The sequence below is a fragment of the Phocoena phocoena genome, chromosome 10 (assembly GCF_963924675.1).
Source record: "Phocoena phocoena chromosome 10, mPhoPho1.1, whole genome shotgun sequence".
Classification (NCBI taxonomy): Eukaryota; Metazoa; Chordata; class Mammalia; order Artiodactyla; family Phocoenidae; genus Phocoena; species Phocoena phocoena.
In genome coordinates this window covers 54,775,974-54,799,006 of record NC_089228.1, presented here as the reverse complement: position 1 = coordinate 54,799,006, position 23,033 = coordinate 54,775,974, and the positions used below count along the sequence as shown (strand labels likewise).

At 38.1% G+C, this 23,033-nt stretch overlaps 1 protein-coding gene across 1 annotated transcript in view; it reads left to right on the top strand.

Moving 5' to 3' along the window:
- RBMS3 (RNA binding motif single stranded interacting protein 3) overlaps nt 1-23,033 on the top strand; it is a 531,745-nt gene that overhangs the window by 439,501 nt on the left and 69,211 nt on the right. The window contains exons 8-10 of the mRNA XM_065884879.1: nt 9,257-9,353; nt 9,896-9,916; nt 11,569-11,619. Coding sequence (XP_065740951.1) covers nt 9,257-9,353; nt 9,896-9,916; nt 11,569-11,619 — 169 coding nt within the window. The remainder of the gene's footprint in view (nt 1-9,256; nt 9,354-9,895; nt 9,917-11,568; nt 11,620-23,033) is intronic.

The following is a 23,033-nucleotide window of genomic DNA, read 5'->3' as shown; positions in this document are numbered from 1 at the left end:
GTTCAGACTCCAAAACCAGCCTGCCCAGGAGCACAACCAAATTCTGTCATTTACCAGACATGGGCAAGTTGTTTGTGCTTTAGTTTCCTCCTCTGTGGAGATGATAGTAACAGTACCTTTTCATAAGACTTTGTAAGGATCAAAGGACCCCTGCATGGCACAATGTGATCTTCATTGTCAATATTGACACTATTGTTACACTACATTTCATGTGACCATGATACACTGACAGTCTTTTTATCATGTAGCTGTTGACATCATATTTATTTCCTTGATGGACTATTAACTCTGAAGTCAGGTTCCATGTCTTATTCATCTTTACAGACTGTTTAACTTAGTACTATGAATGCCAAATCAGATACAGAAAATGTGACTGATGACGTCTGCTTGGCTCCAGCAAGGTGGCATTAGGGAAACCATTCCCCTTCCTGGCATCAAGCCACTCAGTCCCCATGTAACACCCAAATCTAATCCGCTTTATTATTTTTTTTATTGGAGTATAGTTGCTTTACAATATTGTGTTAGTTTACACAGTACAGCAAATTGAATCAGCTATACATATATCCCCTCTTTTTTGGATTTCCTTCTCATTTGGGTCACTGCAGAGCATTGAGTAGAGTTCCCTGTGCTATACAGTAGGTTCTCATTAGTTATCTATTTTATACATAGTATCAATAGTGTACATATGTCAATCCCCATCTCCCAACTCATCCCCCCGCCGCCTTGGTATCCGTACGTTTGTTCTCAATGTCTGTGTCTCTATTTCTGCTTTGATCCTACTTAAATGCAACCTGCAGTTTCACCCAAAGGAGCCAAACTGCACTTGAGTTTCTCATGTCCTGGGTTAAGAATGGAATTTCGGAAGGCTTAGACTATCCATTGTGTTGTTGGTGCCAAGAAGGTAGAAACTTTATTTCATGAAGTGGAAGAGATCAGAAGATTGTAGCTCACTAACCTTATTCACTTGATATTTCTTCATGTAGACGACTTTTTAAATGTTTTGTTCATCTTTGGTTTTATTGCCTTATATGGTAACATTTAAATAATGGGGAGTAGAAGAATGGTCATTTCTATGGATGTTAAGATGCCAAAATAACCACACACGTTTCCTCAACACACTGTTCCTTGAGTTATTGTCAGCATGTACCTCTTTGAAGTGGGGAAGCTGATTTAGAAAATTCACTTAGCATATGAAGGAATGGAACATGAATATCCAGAGTTAAGCATTTACTCCTAGTTACATTGCTGTATTCGATCCAGTAGGCAAACCTAACTCAGAGAGCGGTAACCTAACAGAGAGAGAAATATTTATTGCTGTAGAGAAGAAACTGGTCCCATTTTATGTAGAACAAATGTATCCAAAGATACAGTTGCAGCTGACTCCAATCCAGTTAATATTGTTAAAGGTCGCTTAATGCTGACTCAGATTAACAAATTTTATCATTTGAATACTTATCTATTGTACCATTTAAAATCATTCTGGTGATGCAAATTTGAAAAAAAATATTTCCCATCCTGTTAGGTACAAATGGGCACGCATGCAAATTCTACATACAATGCAAGTAGTATTGTGACAGAAGCACAAAGTGCTATGAGATTTATGTATGTATTAACTTTTATATGTATAAAATATTTCTGAAAGAATACACAAGACATGGTGACAGTGGTTCTCTGGGGAGAGCCAACAGAGTACCGAGAAGTAGGGGTGAGAGGGAGACTTATTTTTCACTGTTTATATTTTTCTATTCTCTTCACAAAGAAAAATAAAGAAAATTAATGTCATAGGACTACAGAGAAAAGGCAGTTACATTCTAATGAGGGATTCTGAAGGCTTCTTGATGGAACAGTGACATGAGCTTGTCCTCTTGGAGATGTGCCATGTCACCACTAAAGATCATATTTTATCTTTTTGAATCATAGTTTTGTCTGGATATATACCCAGAAGTGGGATTGCTGGATCATATGGCAACCCTATGTAGTTTGGGGTGAGCAGATGCAAACTATTATATACAGAAGGGATAAACAACAAGGTCCTACTGTATAGCACAGGGAACTATATTCAATATCCTGCAATAAACCATAATGGAAAAGAATATAAAAAAGAATGTGTGTGTGTGTGTGTGTGTGTGTGTGTGTGTATATATATATATATATATATAACTGAATCACTTTGCCGTACAGAAGATATTAACACAACGTTGTAAATCAACTATACTTCAATTAAAAAAAAAAAGGACATATGTTATGATCCTGTGGCATCCCTTAACTGCACTCAGCCATAGGGGTTTCTGAGTATCAAGTCCAAATATGTGTCTCAGGAATAGCTGGTAACTTAATTGTGTCAACAGTTAAATGTTCTGAATTCTATAACCTCAACCTGAATACAGCAACATAAAACTGAAATAAGTACTCCCAAATTAAGCTTGATATTTCTCTAATGAAGAACAAACACTTGTAAACATGGACCATGGTGTATCTGAGCTGCTTGCATGTAGGCAGTAAAAAATGTCAGTTGTGTCATCTGCTTGAATCTACACAAATTATCACTTAAAAAAATTAATTCAATGTCACTTTTATCTAAGGCTTTGAAGGTTACAGTGAAGAAATTTCTGGGTCACAATGGAAAAGTAAAACGCTTGGTACTTTTTACTATAGGCTAACTTAGGAAAATAAAAATGTCCATTCTTCTTTCGGAGCTATCTGGCATAAATCTATAATGTGTTATTACTATTGCCCTATTGCTTTTTTAACAGTCCAATATGAAATTCCATCACTTTCAACTATGAGCATGGGAGGTGGGAAATAATTCCTCCCCCATAGTCAAAATCGCAACTTTCCTGTGATCTTTTCACTAAGGGCTGCTGTGTAAAAGCCTTTTGGATTGTTTTATTTGAAGAAAATGGATTCTTGGGAGAGATGTGAAAAAAAATGTTTTCTGTAGCCTTGGTTTGCCAGCTGTTTTATATGGGCATTTGATATTAAGTGATACAGAAACCTTATCTTATTACACTAGGAAAGGAATCTAGTGTGAAGGATACGTTGGCATTACAATAAAAATGACCAATAACTTATTAATCTTGTGCTATAGTATTGCCCTGAGGATAGTATTTGTGGTTCTGACTCCAACAAAATTGCCTATGGACATGAAAGACAAGGCAGGGCTGTTTATTTCAGTGGGCAAATAGGATTGTGTGTGGTTTTCTGCATTAAAAAACATCCTACCCTGGGGTTATTGATATATACATGTTATTTTTATTGTCAGTGAAATAAGATTTCACCATATTACTACTGACTGCCAAATCCCCTGAAGATGACTTTTCTGCAGGCAAAATAATGTCCTATTAGTGACCTAGACTTCCATTTTCTGGATTTCTGGAGCCCACTTGCTTTACATGCCAGAAAACCAAATAACCCTTTGCATTCCTTAAAAATATTGCGTTTTTCAGGACTTCCCTGGTGGCGCAGTGGTTGGGAGTCCGCCTGCCGATGCAGGGGACACGGGTTCGTGCCCCGGTCCAGGAAGATCCCACGTGCCGCGGAGCGGCTGGGCCCGTGAGCCATGGCTGCTGGGCCTGCGCGTCCGGAGCCTGTGCTCCGCAATGGGAGAGGCCACGACAGTGAGAGGCCCACGTACCACCAAAAAAAAAAAAAAATATATATATATATAACTTTTTTCAGAGGCTGGCTTAGAGTTCTACAGATAGATCATTTTTAGTTAACCCATTTAGCCCCTTTAGCATTTGGAATTTTGTTCATGGGAAACCTCTCCAGAGATAACTAGTTCGCATTCCTGCAACAGTTTCTCAAACTTGACACTAGTGACATTTTGGACCAGATCATTTTTTGGGTGGGAGCTGTACTGTATTTAGCAGCATCCCAGACCTCTACCAAACAGATGCCAGTAGCAGCCCCCTGACCCAGTTGTGACAACCAAAAATATCTCCAGATCCTGCCAAATGTCCCCTGGGGAGCAAAATCCCTTTTAGTTTAGAACAAGGTAGAAAAGGAATACTTGTCATACACTTGTGGATTCGCTATGTACTTTTTGGCAAAGAAATACCTTAGGGGAGTAAACTCTTCCCAGAAAAATGGTTAGCTAAAAATTCATTCCCAGTTTTCTATAATAGCATTTGCAAGGCATAATGCATAAATAACCAGATACAAAAACATTAAGTCACATGTTTAGAATGACCTTAGCTTTGTTATTATGGCCAAAAAGTGCTGTCAATTTCATCTTTCCTGTTCCCCCCAAACAGGACACCTATTCTTGAAGTATTTATTTGGATGTTCTTTCTTTCTTTCTTCTTCTTTTTAAATGTGATGGCCATGTGAGAGTGTTTTTAAACCATGAAGGATACATGGCAGGGATTGAGAAAAAGTGAAGAGATTGGGAAATTCATTCTGCAGTTCTCTCTTTGGAGTCTGGCTAGGTGCATTTTCTTTAGATATGGTGCCTTTAAGCCTGAGATTCAATAATATCCTCTCCTGTCATGGTTTAAGCAAAGGTTTCCTGTGAATTCATCCGGTTTATGTTTGGATTTGGGGAGATCCTATTTCAGAATACCAGAATTAGGGGATCAAGACAGTGTGCTGAGTCTGATCTTCTCAGTACATTTTCTGTTCTAAATGACTCTCCGATTTGAGGGGCAGTACTGGAACTTGCTGGGAAGTATGAAATATTCTTGTTTGATGGATAGGATTAGAGCAGACAGAACAAAAATGCCTGAAAATTTCCCCCAAGGGTGCCCTTTGTTAGTATCCGTTTACTTGGCTGTTTATGTTTCTGCTGTTTTTCCCATAAAATTTCCTGAAAACTTTGCGAGTCCATCCTATTCTTACTGCTTTCATTTTTAATATGACAATTGGTACATTTCACAAAATAAACCAGCCACTCTAAAATGTGACGCATGATTCACTCTGTTGGTACAAGAGCCTGAAACTGGGTTTCTAAGAAACTTGCATGGTGAATGAAAAGGGCTGTTTGTGGAGTGGTCATGAGTACCTGCTATGTTATTATGAGCCCCAAATAAGTCTTTCTGTTCACTGACTCATAAATAAAATCTGTCAAAGATAAGACCTAAAGCATTTTTTTTAATGCAAACCATGATTTTTATAGAAAAGGTCTGTTTTCCCTGGTTGTCAGTACCTTTGCATGCTTAGAAAACAGGCATTTGTTTAAGCTTCCATTGAGCATTTACAGATATGTGATGCCAGCCAATTTTCTCTGGGTTCTCACCTCTCAGCTGCCTATTTGAACAGAAGCCATCTTCTGTGCCCCCACCAATTTGACACTGGCGGCCTCTACTGTAATCACTACTTATCTCTCTAAACTGCTCTGCATTCATTTATTCATTCATTCAACCTACAGGTATTAAGCAAGACATACCTTGGAGATACTGTGGGTTCAGTTCCAGACCACTGCAGTAAAGCAGATATCTCAATAAAATGAGTCACACAATTTTTAAAAATTTCCCAGTGCATATAGAAGTTATGTTTGGACTAGACTGTAGTCTATTAAATGTGCAAAGCATTATGTCTAAAAAAGCAATGTACATACATCAATTAAAAATATTTCATTGCTAAAATATGCTAAGCACCATCTGACAATGCAGGGTTGCCACAAACCTTCAATTTGTAAAAGTTGCGATATCTGTGAAGTGTAATACAGCAAAGCACAATAAAGTGAGGTATTCCTGTATTTACTGTGTCCCAGGCTCTGTTCTAGGCAACAAAGTCAAGGTGTCCTCAACTCTGTTGAAGCTGACATTCTAGAGGGAGAAATAATCAATAAATACATTCCATTAGTCAACTTGACTGCTGTAACAAAATGCCATTGATTGTGTGGCTTTAAACAACAGAAATATATTTTCTCACAGTTCTGGAGGCTGGAAGTCCAAGATCAGGCTGATTTAGTTTGGGATTTAGTTTCTGGCTTTTACAAGGCTGCTTTCTCATTATGTCCTCACACAGCCTTTCCTCCATGTGAGCATGTGGATAGAGAGAGAGCAAGCACTCTAATGCCTCTTCTTATAAGGGCACTAACCATTTGAGTGAGCTCATTGAGCTCATGAGCTCATTTAACCTTAGTTTCTTCCTTAAATGCTCCATCTCCACATACAGCCACTTTGGAAATTAGGACTTCAATATATGAATTTTAAAGGGACACAAACATTCGGTCCATAGCATATATAAAGACATTTTTTTAAATTACTAGTTCAGATAGTGATAAGAACAATGGGAAAAAAATAGAGGAAAGGAATAGAGAACAATTGGGGCAGAGATGGTGGTTGCTACTTTAACTAGAGACCTCTGAAAAGATGGGAAAGTTGAGTGAGATCAATAATGAGAAAGAGATAGTTCTAGGGTGATTTGGGGAAATAACCATTCCAGGTAGAGAGAATTGTAAGCATAGTGGCCCAAGATGAGAGTGAGAATGACAGGCTCATGTGACAGATGAAGGTCAGTGTGGTTGGATCCTAGTTGGCTCTGGGGAGAGAGGTGGGCAATAGCCTGATTGTGCTCATCAATATGAGGAATTCAATTTTTGTTCTCATTGCAACGGAAAGCCATTGACCAGCTTTAGGCTGGTTAATGAATAGATAAGGTTCAATTTAAATGCTTAAATAGAAAAACTCAAAGGAACGTCCTACCCATCTTTGGTATACATAGTAAATGTTCAACACATTTTTTAAAGTGGAAGGATGGATGTTTTCTTACATAGTAATTGACTTTAAAGTCAGATTTATTAACTGTAATTTATATCGTGTATGTATTCACTCTTAAGAGTGTACAATTCTGTGAGGTCTGACAAGCACACAGTTGTGGAATCACCAAGCAATGAAGGTATAGAACAGTTACATCACTTTCCAAAATTCCCTCAGGTGTCTGTGCACTCAGACTCTTCCCCCAATCCCAGCCTTTGGCATCCATGATTTATTTTCGGTCTTTAAAGTTTTGCATTTTCCATAGTATTATATAAATGGATATAAAATATAGACTTTTGAGTTAGACTTCTTTCATTTAGCATAATTTACTTAAGATTCACCATGTTAAATATATCAGTAGTTCTTTCCTTTTAATTGTTTAGTAGCATCCCAGTGTATGGATGGACCACAGTTTATTAATTCAATTGAAGGATATTTGGCTTGTTTCCAGTTTTTGGCAAGTATTAAATAAAGCTGCTATAAATATTTGCATTAAGGTTTTTGTGTGAACTCAAGTTTTCATTTATCTTCAGTTACTATGTACCAGTGGGATAATTGGGTTATATGCTATGTATATGTTTAACTTTATAAGAAACTGCCAAACTGTTTTCTAAAAGGGCTGTATCATCCTGTATCTCCACCAACAATGAAAGAGTTCCACTTTCTCTGAATCCTTGACAGCTCTGATTGTCTTTTTTTTTAATTTGGCCATTTTAATGAGTATATAGTCAATATTCTTTTTTTCTAAAATTTTAGAGGTATTGTAGGTATAGGTATGGATAGTAAGGAGGATGCAATGTGTAATGGTGTAATTTTTTCAGCTACATCTTTTTTAACCAAAAGACTGTGACCTTATAATCCTTGTTGAGAGCTAGATCAATTTAAGACTCTAGTTCCCCAGTCCTTGCTTGAAGACTTGTATAGGATCTAAGCTTAAAGAATTTACTCTTTGAAACCTGGCAACCTTGAAATCCAGCCCCCCTACACTCAGTGGGGTTCTCATGGAATGCTTCTTTAGAAAGGTGACCCATGAGATCCTCTATTCAAAATATCAGTGACCCCTGAGAGATGATGAAGTTTTTGTGTCCAAAACTCCAACCTCAGTCATACTATTTAAAAAAAAGAAAGAAAGAAAGAAAGAAAGGAAGAAAGGAAGAAAGAAAGAAAGGAAGAAAGGAAGAAAGAAAGAAAAGAAAGAAAGAAAGAAAGAAACTAAAAGTAGTAATTGTCTTTTGCTAAGAGTATGGCAAAGTGAAGTAATGATTCCATGATCCCTGAGAGGCATTTTCGCATTCTATCCTGATATCAGTGAAATACTCCATCACAGCCCACCTGGTTTTGTCTGCACGATGTGTGGCTGGTCACTCTAGCCTTTCCCTTACCAGTGAGACATAAAGAAAAAAACATGATTTAAAATTCTGCTGAGGAATTTGAGCATTAGGTAACTTGTGGACTCCAGGGTATAAATCTGAGCAGAGATGGCCTGTAAGTGTTTTTGATACCCTTTAATAGATCTCTATTAAAGCTGTCCTTCAATAGATCTCCAGAAGGATTATCCCACTTCTGATTTGTGAAGCTCTGATCTTGCCCAGTATTATTCTATAATTGTTCAATGAAGGACCCTGGAGGACTAGAAAACTCAGTGCTTTTTACAGCGTGTACAGAGGTATATCACATAGGTCCATAATCTCCATCAGTGCCCTGACTGAATCCAGAAAAGATTCCTTTCCTCACCTAGACCTAAATTGTCCACAAATTGTCCTTCTCTTTTCATGGAGAAAGAAAGTACTTAACTTAGTTTCTACCTGAGGGCATAGATTCATGCCTAGCACAAATTATCCAGAATTCTCTGTAAGCTGATCCTATTTCTTTTTTTTTTTCTTTAGCTATACTATTTCATAGGAAACTGTGCTTCGGTTTCTCCTCAAAGTATTACTTCTTTTTTTTTTTGCGGTACGCGGGCCTCTCACTGTTGTGGCCTCTCCCGTTGCAGAGCACAGGCTCCAGATGCGCAGGCTCAGCGGCCGTGGCTCACGGGCCCAGCCGCTCCGCGGCATGTGGGATCTTCCCGGACGGGGGCACGGACCCGTGTCCCCTGCATCGGCAGGCGGACTCTCAACCACTGCACCATCAGGGAAGCCCTGATCCTCTTTCTTGAATGAAGGGATAGATGCAATTTCTGTCTGTGTAACACCAGCAACTTTTATAAAGCTTGGTGCTGTGGTTTTGCCTTTCTTTCAAGGAGCTTTAGAAACAATGCACATGGCTTTTCTCTGCTATTGGTTAAGCATACTATTACAATCACCTGGCCTAAGAGATTTTTGTGCAGTCAATTTTATAAGAGGACTCAAAATTGTCATTTTATTCAGAACAACTTATTTCTTGTGGAATCAAAGACCATCAGTCTCCTGCATGATCCTGTTAACAGTTGATGGGCAACATGAGGGTGGAACTCTGTCTTCTCCAGACGTGTGTGGTAGCGTTTGGTTAGCAGCCAGGCGTACATCAGCTTCATGAATCTATGAATCTTCTTTTTGTTTTTCTGTTTGCAGATTTTATTCTTCACCGTACAGTATTGCAACCAACCGCATGATTCCACAGACACCCATCACGCCATTCATTGCTGCTTCCCCTGTCTCCACATACCAGGTATGTCCGGTTTACCTGCACCTCCCGGGAAACCTTTCTTGCCAGGAACAGACTAGATCAAGACAAAAGGGAAACAGTAGGATTTTTGTTTTAAGTTGTCTTCCCTTTAGTCATATCTTAATGTCATAATACTCAAACTATCCATTGAGCCTACACTTTCAAGGGCTTGTTTGCATCTGTTTCACTGAATGATAAAAATCCACCAAGCTTTCCATTCTTCCTGCTGAGTTTTCATGATTTTGCTACTTTCCAGCCAACATTAGTGCAGCTTTCTTACCACTGAGAGGTTATTTTGTGTGTTTTCTGTTATTTTGGTTGTTGTTCCCTAGGGTATCTTTTATGAGAACACATTTCTGGCAACTCCCTGCACACCCTCCAGGATATTGTATCATTGTCATCTCATTTTGTCACAATCGTTCTGTGTATCCATGGAAAGCTACATGGATAGATGCAAAATCATTTGCTCCAAGAAATAGGGAAGATTATCAAAGGGGTAAAAGTAATTCCTACTTCCTCCTCTTACTTCATTCTCAGTTCCAAAGAGGCCAAAAGAGACCTCGGGGGTTCCACATGTTGAAACACAAGAAAATCTGAGACTCAGTGTGTGTCCTAAACCAGATGTTGTAGCCAGTTAGTAATGCTAAGTCCACAGGTGGATTGAAATAGCCATCCTTCTCCCTCAAACAGTGCTCCTTATCTTATTCCTTTGAGTCATCAAAGATATGATATTTCTCCCTGCTTCTCTTTACCTCATGTCGTTCTTCAGACAATTCTTCTAATCCAAAATAGAAAAAAATGCCTATGAATGCTACCAAGAGTGTTGAGTGTCACTGTTTAAAGCTTTGGAGAGAGAAAGAAAGAGCAAGAGTGTGACTGTGTGCCTGCGTGTTTCCCTATATTGTGCAGATGGTGGGTGGGTGGGGGGTTTACAACAGGGAAAACTGTAATGTTGCTGACTGCTACGAATTCAGTGAAGTTTCACATTATTCATCCACTACATACGTCATATCAGGAGGTCCCAGCTGTCAGAGCATCATGCTTGAGACTATGCACTTTTTTCCTTAACTGATTCCCCCCAAAGCAGATCATTCTCATTCTGTGTCTGCACTTAGATTCTTGATACCTGTCAGGTGAGCGGAATAGACTTTTATGTGAATTGCATTAGAGGGTCTCAGAATGGCTGATTTCTTAATTGCCTTTCCTTGGGACCCATGAGGCTAAGTGCAGATGCTGTTCAGTTTTTGTTCTTCCTACAGGCCTGCCTGGTTGTAATGTGTGTTTTTTGGTTTTTTACCCATTTTTTTCTAATCTTGGCCTCTGTTTCAGCCAAGACCACCCATTGAGCTCCACTGTAGAGCACTTTGGTGACATGAATAAAATCTCCACAGAACAGTCATTTCTTTTGGGAGGGTTCATAAGTGGAATTTAACTCTGGCTCTCTTTTCTCAAAAAAGGAATTAGAGCAATTTCCTATGTTGTTGATTCTTGCTTTTCACCACTTCTTTTTTTTTTTTTTTTAATCTAAAGTTCATTGTCAATTTCATTGATGTGAGTATATTGAAAACAAAATCTTCGGGGCTCTCTATGTCACAATCAGCTCTTAGAAGCTGACTTTCTCATTTGGCTGATGGCGAACATTCAGAACACTTGGCTGGCTCATATACTCATTTTTATTTGCCATACCAATTACCATGAGCGAGAAAAATCACAGACTTGCTTAACTAGGGTTTAACCCAAAACATACCTCAAAATTTCTGGTTGATCTCTCTGATTCTTCCCCAACTTTTGCCACTTGGATTTATTTCCAAGATGGGATCACTTGAGAGTATGAAGTTAGAACCAATGACAGAAAAAGAGGAAGTCTTAGCAGTCATGCTAAGTAATGCCTCCTTCCTTATTCGCCCGGGTCTTCCCGGAAGTTGACCTATAAACAGGAGATTCCTGAAGCCTCCAAATGTGCTCCATGGCCCAGCCTGGCCCATGTGGGCACTACAGCCAGCTCCAGGGAAGTAGGAATTTGCTTTACATTGTACCATGTTTCAGGGACCAAATGAATCAGGTCCAAGAATTTCCTTTGTACCCTTAGTTTTGAGCACTGATTCGCTGTAAGTCAGGTGGACTCCACTTTCTTATGACCTAGTGTGACTCCACTGAACGCAAGAACCGAGTTCTCTCTGTGATTGCTTTCTTCTAATAAATGCTGTTTGATGCATAGGTCCAGAGTACTTCATGGATGCCTCATCCGCCATACGTTATGCAACCAACAGTAAGTGTTCTCAGTCACCTGAGGCTCGATGTTTCTATTATCCGAGTGCAAGCTTTTGTAATGCATAGAAGCTTTGGGGTAAAGCTTTTGTTCTATTCCATGCCTCTTTCTGGCAGCCCTATTTTCCAGATACAAAGCTGTTCCTGAAATTCTATAAAAGTGTATACAGTAGGTAGAGTGATAGTGATGGGGAGAAACAGAGTTGAGAGAGGAAGAGAGAGAGGGAGGAAGAGAACAAACTTGATTGGAGGAAATAGCAATCGAACTCTCATGTTGCAGTCTACCATTTGTTATGAAAGGGGAATGTCTACTTCATGCAGAATTGTGAACTCTGGACAGTTAAATCCATTATAGGAGGAAAGCCTTTCTGTTGTCCTTCTCCTCCTGTTATGCTTTGTTTTCTTCGGCTGCAGTTGGGTGTGCTTTGGGAACGATTTTGTGTATCATGGCTAAGTGTTGACTCAAAGCAATATATTTGAAATAGGAAGGTATTTGTCTACTAATAGATGCAGATAGATAATAGATAGCAAGGTTGGTAGATGACTTTTATGTTAACTAACTAGAGCCATTCTCTTCTTCTTTTAGTGGAAAATTTCTTCCCAAAATATTCAAACTCTATTTTCTACTAGCTAGCTTTCCCATTTTGTGGTACAATATTACATTAGTCCCAAGGGAAATAATATTACTTATTCCATTAGAATCCAGGCTGAAGGCTATTGATTCCATGTATCTTTGTCGAGGTCTTCCATGTTTTTGAGCTCTATAGAAGTACTAGCCAGGGAGATTTCAAGAGCAATATACTCATGGGAGTGTGAGATAGGGGAAAGATCCCCAGCAGAAGGTTGTGTGACAAGGTCTCTGCTGTACTCTCCTGGGTATGTTCAAATCTGTAACTTTGTTTCCTTTTCTGTCACTATACTTAACATGGCTTTGGAGAGGATCAAAACAGAGAGAATATGTGAAAACAGTGTTTGAAGTATGACATACTATACCTTATTATTATCATTAATCCTTATTATTGAATGTATTAGTTGTTCAAAGAAGAAGCAATGCTACATTTTAAGCCTTTTCAAAGCTAAATGTAAATAAGGTAGCACATATTAAAAACCAGGGAGTTAAATACACAGACATCTATTTCCTGGACTCAAAGGATCACAGCACCTGGCTTTCATATTTGAGCTTTGTCCATTTTCTTAAAAAATAAGGAACACTCCATGTTGCTCCTAGTGTTTTGATAGTTTTCTTTTTATTTGAAGAATAAAAATATGTAGCTTACTAGAGCAGAACTTTAGACCCTATTCTGCAGATCCCCATATTTACTCTTATTCACATACCTTGGGGGCTTCCTGAGTTCATCTGATCTGTGTTGTATAAATCAGACCAACACGCAACGAATCCAGGCTGTTCTTTTCCGTCCCAGGTGTGAGGTAGAACTCAATAGATGGAAACAACTACCCTCTAAAAAAATATTGTGTGTGTTTAAAGGGCATTGAGGCTAGCTTAGTCCTCACACTGAGGTCAAGCATCATCTCATCGTGGCCTAAAGGAATGCACATCTGGCAAAATCTGAATATTTTTCCAGATACCAAAGTATGTAAGATTCCATAGTACTTCTGGAGCTGTGAGGAGATGAGAAGATATTTGTATGTGTTTCTTTCCGACTGTCACTCAGGGCCTTAGCTAAATGTTTTATTAGCTTCTCCTTCTCCCCAGACCAGCTTCACCCATTTTTTGGACGTATTATTTCTTGTATATCTTCCCCTAGCAATAGTTGTGTGTGTGTGTGTGTGTGTGAGTGTGTGTGTGTGTGTGTGTGTGTGTTCATTTGTCCCCCACCAGGATCTTTCTTGCAATGGCTTCTGCTCCCTAATATCTTTTCACTTCCCCTGACTAGACTCTGCATGATATTTGAGCTTAGGTCACCCCCCTTAAGATGTAATGCTTGTGGCTGGGGCAGATTCCTGGGGAAAGGAGTGGCTGGGGCGCCCACCACCTTGTTATCTTTAACATGGAAAAATTGGCTAAACCGCATCATGGAGACACAATTTTCCATCAGTCGTTTCCCTGTAACAGTTTTGTTGGTTGTCTTTATTGTATAAAGAACCTTTACCCAACTGGTCTTAGTTTCATCATCAAAGTGGGGTTGGTTAAATTAATCACTCTGTGATACTAAAACATAAAAATAATTAGGCAGTCCAGGGTGGAGAAATAAAATACCTGGATCTGAAGGGAAGGAATGAATGACGTGGTGATTAATAGCATGGACTCTTTTTTTTTGGCTGCGTTGGGTCTTCGTTGCTGCACGTGGGCTTTCTCTAGTTGCAGCGAGTGGGGGCTACTCTTCGTTGCAGTGCACGGGCTTTTCATTGCAGTGGCTTCTTTTGTTGCTGAGCACGGGCTTCAGTAGTTGTAGCACGTGGGCTCAGTTGTGGTGCATGGGCCTAGTTGCTCTGCAGCATGTGGGATCTTCCCAGACTAGGGATCAAACCTGTGTCCCCTGCATTGGCAGGTGGATTCTTAACCACTGCACCACCAGGGAAGTCCCAATAGCATGGATTCTTGGTTAGTCTCTTTGAGAGAGGAAAACCTTTCTGTTATAGGACTTTAGGCAATTAAACTTTCTGAGCCACAGTTTTCTCATCTGTAATATGGATATAATCATGACTAAATTATTATGGTTTCAGTTCATGAAATGAAGCAAGGCTTTAAAGCTCTTAAAATAATGCCAGACAAATAGCAAACACTCAGTAAATTACTGTTATCATTATTCAGTTGTATGAGTAGATGACTGCACATTGTGCTTTAGATTAGCCCAATTATATGAAATGACTGTTGGTATAGGAAGAAGATGAGAAAAAGCAATAATCACCCATTTCTACCACATTCATACTGCTTATTTAGCATACTTTCCTAATGAGTTTGGTGGAGATAGCCTCTATGGCTATAAATAAGATAAATTGCTTAGATTGGTGTTTATCTCATTTACTTCCTAAATCTTTCAACACCTATAATAAAAATAATGAAAATAAAAAATAAAGGCCCATTGGGTACCTCTTGTATGTCAGTAACTGGAACCTACTTTACAAATAAATTCAAGGTGTCCATAGCTACACATCTCCAATATATTGCCCATAATAATGATTTGCTTACAACTTTTCTCCCTTCTCACGTTTTCTCTTCCACTATTTTGAGAAAATCGCACAGATAAGCTCTCTGTGTATAGGGTGCAAAGGCATGCTTCCCCCATCACTGTGAATCACACGGCCTCCTACACTGCAGCAAGAGCCCTTCAGGTTCTTTTTAGGCTCTACGCGAGGGCCCCAAGGTCTCAACCAGGCTTGTATCTGAAGAGAAAACAGTGCTTCATTCAAATCTTAAAGTAGAGCACAGTGCCTCTAATCTTTCCCTACTGGCGAGGGGTAATGATCTATAAGAGAGACATGAATTGATGGAAAGAAGGGAGGGGAGTAGTAAAAGGACAAGAGAAAAACAGAAAGCATAAGCATAAAGCTGAAGTTGGTTGTTTAGGTTTGCTTCTTTGCAGATTGAAATTTCTGAGTTGTGTGCAATGCACTTTTTTGTAAACTTAGAAGAAAACTCTGAGAGGCTTTTCACTTTTAAGGAAGAGGGGATAAAATTCTCCCTGCCTTGGTCATATCTCTCGTACGGGTGTTTCTGCAAGGAAACCATTCTCTGTCAGTTGTCTGACTCTGGAACTTTATCAGGTCAAACCCCACTGAGGACAGCAAGAGCGTTTCTATTTGCACTTTATTTTTTTTCCACTGAAAGAGAGCACTGTGAGACTAAATCAGGAATTCACTCTTTGCTGATGTTGCCAATGCAATTGGTACGTGTTGCTGTTTCCCAGTGCAGAGTTCTGTCCTAAACTCTGAAATCTCACCACGACACTGACAGGATTTTTTTTTTTTTTAAACATCTTTATTGGAGTATAATTGCTTTACAATGGTGTGTTAGTTTCTGCTTTATAACAAAGTGAATCAGCTATATGCATACATATATCCCCATATCCCCTCCCTCTTGCTTCTTCCTCCCACCCTCCCTAGCCCACCCTTCTAGGTGGTTACAAAGCACCAATCTGATCTCCCTGTGCTATGCGGCTGCTTCCCACTAGCTATCTGAGAATGGACTTGAGGACACGGGGAGGGGGAAGAGTAAGGTGGGACTGACAGGATTTTAATAGAGGACGGATTGCACTAAATATCTACTCTGTGTGGCAGCTTGTCACACTGGAATCTCATATGAATGCACAATTGAAATCCCTGTGTTATGATACGTCAGGTATTTTGTTACATCCCTACTGACAGGAAGAAAAGATGATAGTTCCCAAGAAGAAGTGGAGTTCAATTCTCTTAAATTTTATTTAGGCTCATGTGAATCATAAATCTTCTGTTCTTCATGTGGTTAGCATTAATTATTCTCAAGGAGAAAGGTCAACTTTCATTTTTGCCTAATTACAAATAACTTACCTAACTACAGGATTCTAAGAAATGCAAGATGCTCTTATGGAGTCATTGGATGATTTGTTGCTATGCATGGCTAAAGTACGACTTATGATGAATAAACCTTACATTTATAGCTAAACAGTCAATATAAACTTTCCCTCTACAACAAAAGAAGAAGTTCAAAAAAGCCCCAGAATACTTGATTTGGTCATTCTTTACCTGCAGGTAGGTAAGACCTAAGGCTTAATTTTAGGGACCATGTCCTCCAAATTTGCAGGCATGTTTTTCCTAAAACACATCACCAAATTTGGAAAGAACATTTAAGTCATTCGAATTCTGTTCAGAAAGCAAAGTTTTCAGATACTATCATTTTATTCCAACCGCTGAACTGAGCAAAAATTCTTTGTAAGTATCATTGTCAAAGTACCAAACAAAGACAGTGTGTTTGCTACGTAAGGAGTTACCTGGTGGATATAGATCTACAGACCAAATCTTTTTTAAGTGACTAGCAAACACAGAACAGTAACTCTAGCCCATTTATACTATTTCTACCAGAAGAGAATTTAAAAAAATATGTGAGAGTAAATTTAGAAGGAACAACTTCATTTGGGTGTCACCTCCCTATAAATATACTCCTGGGGTAAAGTAAATACAAAGAAGACCACTTGCACAGAAAGTCTCCTCGATACCTTAACATTTAAGTTCTACTCTCTTAGCAAATTTCAGTTATCCAACATGGTGTTATCAACTATAGTCACCATGATTTACATTAGCTTCTCAAATCTTATTTATCTTATAGCTGAAAATTTGTACTCCCCACCACACCCCCAGCCCTTAGCAACTGCTTTCTTCTCGTTTCTATGAGTCTGATTATTTTTGTCTTTCCCTAGATTCCACATGTAAGCGGTACCATGTAGTATTTGTCTTTCTCTATCTGGATTATTTCACTTTGCATAATGCTCTCAAGGTCATCCATGTTATCACAAATGGTAGGATTCCTTCTTTCTGCAGCTGAATAATGTTCCAGTATACACACACATACACACACATACACACATAACACATACATATATATGTCACACTTTCTTGTTCCATTCATCCACTGAAGGAGACTTAAATTGTTCCATATCTTGGCTATTGTGAATAATTCTGCAATGAACATGAGAGTGTTTTTCTCCTTGAAATGGTCATTTTTGTCCTTGAAATGGTCACTTGATTAAGTCTTTTACTGGGCCCTTAGTTATACCAGACGTCAACTCTTCATTTCAAGAAACTGAGAACATTGAGTTCAATGAAAAAAAAATCAACAAATAATAAACAAATATTCTTGAGCATTAAATATGCACAGAATATTCTTCTAGGTATTGTTGGAAATGAGAGAGAGTAAGAAAGAAACAATCTGTCCTCAAGGCACACGATCTCTCTGTAGAGATAATTATTATATGTGTAGAATGATTCAATTAAAAATCTACAGCAGAAAAGGTGTGAAACGCTTAGCATTTATATAACACTGAAAATGACAAAGTATCTATGAACAGCTAAGGACATGGAAGAACCGAGATGAAAGCATGAACTTAAAGGATGGGTGGGGTTGATGGGGATAAAGAAAAAGAAGGAGGGCATTTTCAGTGAAAATAACACACCAAAAGTACTGAGGGGGTCCTCAGATTATTTCAGGGGGCAGCAAGGCAGGTAGCCTGCATTAAGTGAATTTTTTGTGTTAGGGAAAGATTTGGTTGGAAAGGTAAATTGTGTTCTATTGAAATACAACTTTTATTCATCAAATCTGGCACACTTTCCTATACATTTTTTATTAGCTTGGTGGTCCCAATGCTATTGTCTAGAATTTAGGCTTACTTTGGAAAATAGGCTAAATTATGTCACTGATGTGTGTGAAAAAGTCACAATTTCCAGGGGCATCATGGATGAATCATTCATGAATGGACAAAACTTTTCAATTTGGCTGCATTATGAAAATGTCATCATGCACAGCCTCTTTTTATATCCATGGAATTATTTTTGGAGGTAACAGTCATTTTTCAAGTAGAGCTTCTGAAAGTTTCTTGGAGAGAACGTTTCCCGATGTCTAAGATCCCTGCCTTCTAAGCACAGGAGTGGTGAGAATAAGCAGTGAATGTGGAGTCTTTATAAATCCAGATGTGTGCATATCACCTGTCTTTTGCCATGCAGTTTTATATTATTTTAATACGGACCTTTAAAGAGAAAGAATAGGTCAAGGAATAGTGTATTACTTTTTAGAACTGAAGGTGCGTCATTCTGAACATAAGATTGACAAGGTACTAAGAGATAAAGTTCCAATGGCACATTACCCCCAGTGTGTCCTTAGATAGCACTTAGAATTTCTTTGTCACAGCATCATCAGTAAACCAGAATTTGCGAGTTCCTTTGTAAAGGTGTTAACAACATTACATCCTTAAGAGCTACTTAGCATATGAAATATAATTAGATATGTTGTAAACATAGGATACAAATTTATCGAATCTATTAAAGCCCTATTTTCTATGGATTATCTCTAGACAAAGCAAGTATGTAGCTAAAATAAAATCTATGTCAGACTTTCTAGAAAACAGCGAGTTACCAGGGCAACACAATCATATTGAGATAGGGTAAATAATTTATTTTATAAATGCTGCCAGGGCAACAGAAACTACTTATGAAATCAGTAGAGGATTGAGGATTAGTGTACAGATAATCTATGGAACTATTTGTTCTTTTGTAGCACACTGGAATAAAAGGTTTGTTTTATTTATCTTTATATATGATCTTAACAGTTTTGTGAAGTATGTGGATATTCATTAAACAAATGGTAATGAACGAGTTCAAATATTGAGAGTATTTCTAAGTATTCAAAGATATTATTCACTATTTCTTGCCCCTCAGAATGTCATGGGGACACCTTATTTTGCTTTAAAGATTAACCTTTGCTGGGTTAGCCCTGGAGAGCCCAGGTATTTCTACCTAGGTGGTGTGTTTACCATTTAGGGTCATGGTTTATTGTGTTGGCTAGCTTAGGTTTTGTTAAGCCAATAATTAAGATGCACCAGGTCGGGGGAGGGGACGTAATAGAGACAGAGTCACATATGATCTAATCAAGTATGCTTTGAAAAAAGTGGCATCATTTTAGCTTCAGTAACAAATGTAAGAAGTTACACAATTTACAGTAATATTTGTCAAAATACTAATGCAAATACTAGTAAAGTGCCTTCAAACTTTTCTCTTCTACTGCCTAAGAGGAATATTTGCCAAAGGTAGGACTTGCACTCACATATTGTTTGCTTCTCTCTTGTTCAAACTCCCTGTTAGAAAATAAATGCTTATAGTATATTCAGCTATGGGTAGCAGGGAAAATGTGTGCAAAGTGTAGAACTGGTAAAGAGGGTGGGCTTATTCATTGTGCCAGGGAGTAAAGGAGTAAGAGCAGGCTTCACAGAGGAGGTAACTCCTGAACTTGGCTTTGAAAAATAAAGGAGTTTTTCAGGCAGAGTTGTGGATGTCAGGCAGGAAGGGTATTCTAAGCAAACACGAGCTCACAGCCAAGGCTTTGGTTTATATACCACATGTTACAGCTGGTGAGCATCTGAGATGGCAAGGAATTTCCAAAGGCTACCAGGTGCCTCTAACGCTGCATCTGCCATGAACATGGCATCTGTGTGACCTTCAACAGTGATGCCACAGAAGGTGTCACTTAATCATGAATTAGGGCTGTCATATCATCCCATTCAACATGGCATCTTCTCCTAGAGATGTGCCCACACCTCCGGACAAAGCCTTACACCAGACCTTTCACAAGCTCTCCACTCAGAGTTGAGTGAAATATGCAGGGCATGTGTTTAATATCACTTGGGTGTCATAAAATAATCACTGCACTTTCTGCATTAGGCTGTCTTAGGTCTAGTCCCTGAGCACCCCAGTTGGAAGTGGGATACCCACCCTCCTCAGAGCCCGGAGAGTGCATAGTGTCTCATCACTTGACTGTCCCAAATGCTTCATTGTTTAGTTATTCAAATGATAAAGTGAGAGGGTTGATATGCTAAGAAAAAATAGCAGGACTTATATGTCTACATGAGGGGGTTTTGTTTGCCTTTTGTTTTGTTTTTCATTTCGTTTTTTCTGCAGTGGAATCAATTTGGGAGGCATTTTCTAATGATGTCATCTTAGAACAGAAAAAATTTTTTAATTCCTCTTGGGAATAATTTTCAGAGTAATTTATTAATCACACAAGAAAAACAAGTTAATCAGGTAATATTCACAAAATAGATCGATAGATAGTGATGATAGATTAGATAGATAGTTAGATAGATAGATAGATATAGATAGATAGGAAGATACATAGATAGGTAATCGTTACTTTATCCAGGGGCATTTGACTAGTTCTTTCTCAACTGGAGTATAATTTTACTATTTGAGAGCTTATCACATATAATTCACAGTATCTCTCCCTTTTCATTTATTTTCTGGCACAGATTAGGTACTAACTAAATATTTGTTGATAGACTACACTGCATAGGCTATTTCTACATTGACAAATATTGATACACTACAAGCAACCAGCTTCTGTTAGACAAGGACGCTGACAAAGTTTCTGAGGAAAGCAAAAGGGTGCATCCTCTTTGAATCCAAGCCTAACATTTAAGGGAAATTGATGCTGCTATCAAATTTGTCTCTGTATATTTGATTATTAAATCTTGTCATTGACAGTCAACAGGTTTGTTCAAAACAACTTAGGAAAAACACTTCTGTGTTCATAATGTAAAAGTCTAATTGCTTTTTAGTTATAGTTTTGCTTATATGAGCTTAAGCAAACTGTGTTATTCACCAAGTGTATTTGTTCCCTAATCTCTGCTCTCATCACTTTCTGGGAAATTTGGAAAGGGTTTGCAAAATTTCGTTTGTCCATTATGAAGCTCCAGAGTGCAGTGTTTGCAGTATATTTATGCAGTTGTTGGCCATGGGTGATCATTATAGGCAAAGGCTGTATATAGTGAAGGTGATTCTTGCCAATCTCTTCTCCATCTTCTTTTCCGTCTTAAAAACCTGAAAAATCAGTAGATCTACTTGTTAGGAAAAGCAGCAACCCTCACTTTCGCTATGATATAGGAAAACACTCTTCTCAGATCAAATAAAAGAACGAATTTGGAAAAATTTGTACAGTTTGATATCTGAGCAAGTTTAGTTCTTCTGCTTCCTGTGTGACCTAATTTTCTACCAGCAAATCTCTTTCTTTTGATATTGAGATTCATTTGAATAAAAAGGAGATATCCACCCCCTTCCATAACCAAGAAGAATGAGTAATAAGGATTTCTACCTTGCCCACTCTTAGAAAAGAGCTGAGGTTACTTAAAATTAAAGACACACTCAAAAAGACAGTTAAGCAAAAAGGAACACGTGTCATATAGCAGAGGAAATAAATTTATTAAAACTTTAGGCTGTCTGTGGGTAATTTACTATAACGGAGTATTCAAATTTCATCTTGAGTTTTTAGAAGCCAAGGCCAAATGGCTAAAAAGAAAAAAAATAAAACTGGTTATATTGTTTCTTTCTCTGATAAAAGGAAACATCATAAGGCCAGGGAGAGAATTTTTTTTTTCTTTTTCTGTTGCTATATTCTAGAAAAAAAAATTATAATGGTATAATGTCATTTCCCAACTCAGTGTCTTAGCAGTTTTACATGCTGAGATAATAAATGTGGCCATTTCGTTTATTAACTCTCAATAAAAAACAAGCAAATGTTAACTTTCAATTTTGTGATGAAATGTCTAGAGCAGCTAAATTAAGATTTTTCAGATATACAAGTTTCTCATGACCTAACTTGATACAACCGTGCCACTTAAGAAATCTAATTGGTTAGATTTGGGCTTGTTCAGTCTTTCAAATATCCTTCACCTCAGCCAGGATTTTATGAAAATTATGCCCTCTGACAGAGTATCATCCAGATAAAGTTGTTTTTCTTCCTCATTAAAGGGGGCTGCAAAATTATCTGCAGTTTGTGCCATAATTCTCTATCTTTTAGAATAGCCTGGACATACACTCAATTAAGAGCCTGTGGTTCTGTTTCTTTGAGTGTTTGAGAGGCAAATTTCACCTAAAATACTGATGGTAGGTGTGAGAACCACTGGCCATCATCACTCAGTGGCTTACATTCATGATGTTTACTAGTACTAGGTCCTGATGTGTTGTCAAGATGAGTGAGATGTAAAATGTAGTAAACTGAACCACAGAATTGAATTATTTGGTATGGATTATGAGATTTTTAGAGTATATGCATAGATTAACGATTTAGCTTCAGCCAAATCAAGCCATTGTATCTTACAGTCATTCCTCAAGTTTAGCTGACTCTGAAAACTACATTTGAGAAATGACAGCAAAACCAGATTATCAGCAGAGAAGACAAAACGTACCTTCCTTCTAATTTTGACGGGAAGACACACAAATAGTTCTGTTGGCAATACACTATTTACGTAAGACATTTTTAAAAATTACTGTGGCGCTTGTTCCTTTTTACACCACATAATGTAAGTATGACTTCATTGTACATGATGAAAACTAGGAACAAGGTGAGAAATCTGAAAGCAGATTTCAAGGAAGAGGATTCATCCTTATCCATGTTAAAAAGCATAGTGTGTTCTTGGCTTCTTAATTCTCATTTAACACAAAGGAAATCAGATTATGAAGTTGAGCTCTGAACCGTAATCTTAAAACTTCTATTCACAAGAGAGACTTTTTATCAAAGAGTTATCCTGAAAGCGTTTGATCAATACACATTAGAACAACTTCTGCATAACAATAGTGTATATTAAAAATCAATCCTTACTTTTCTATAAAGCTGTCTATCTCTCAGTCCTGTATCTGGAATGTTTTCAATCAATACGAAAAAATCATTATAATGCTAAGTTTCTGTTACATGCTACATGCAGAAATCCTTAGATTCTT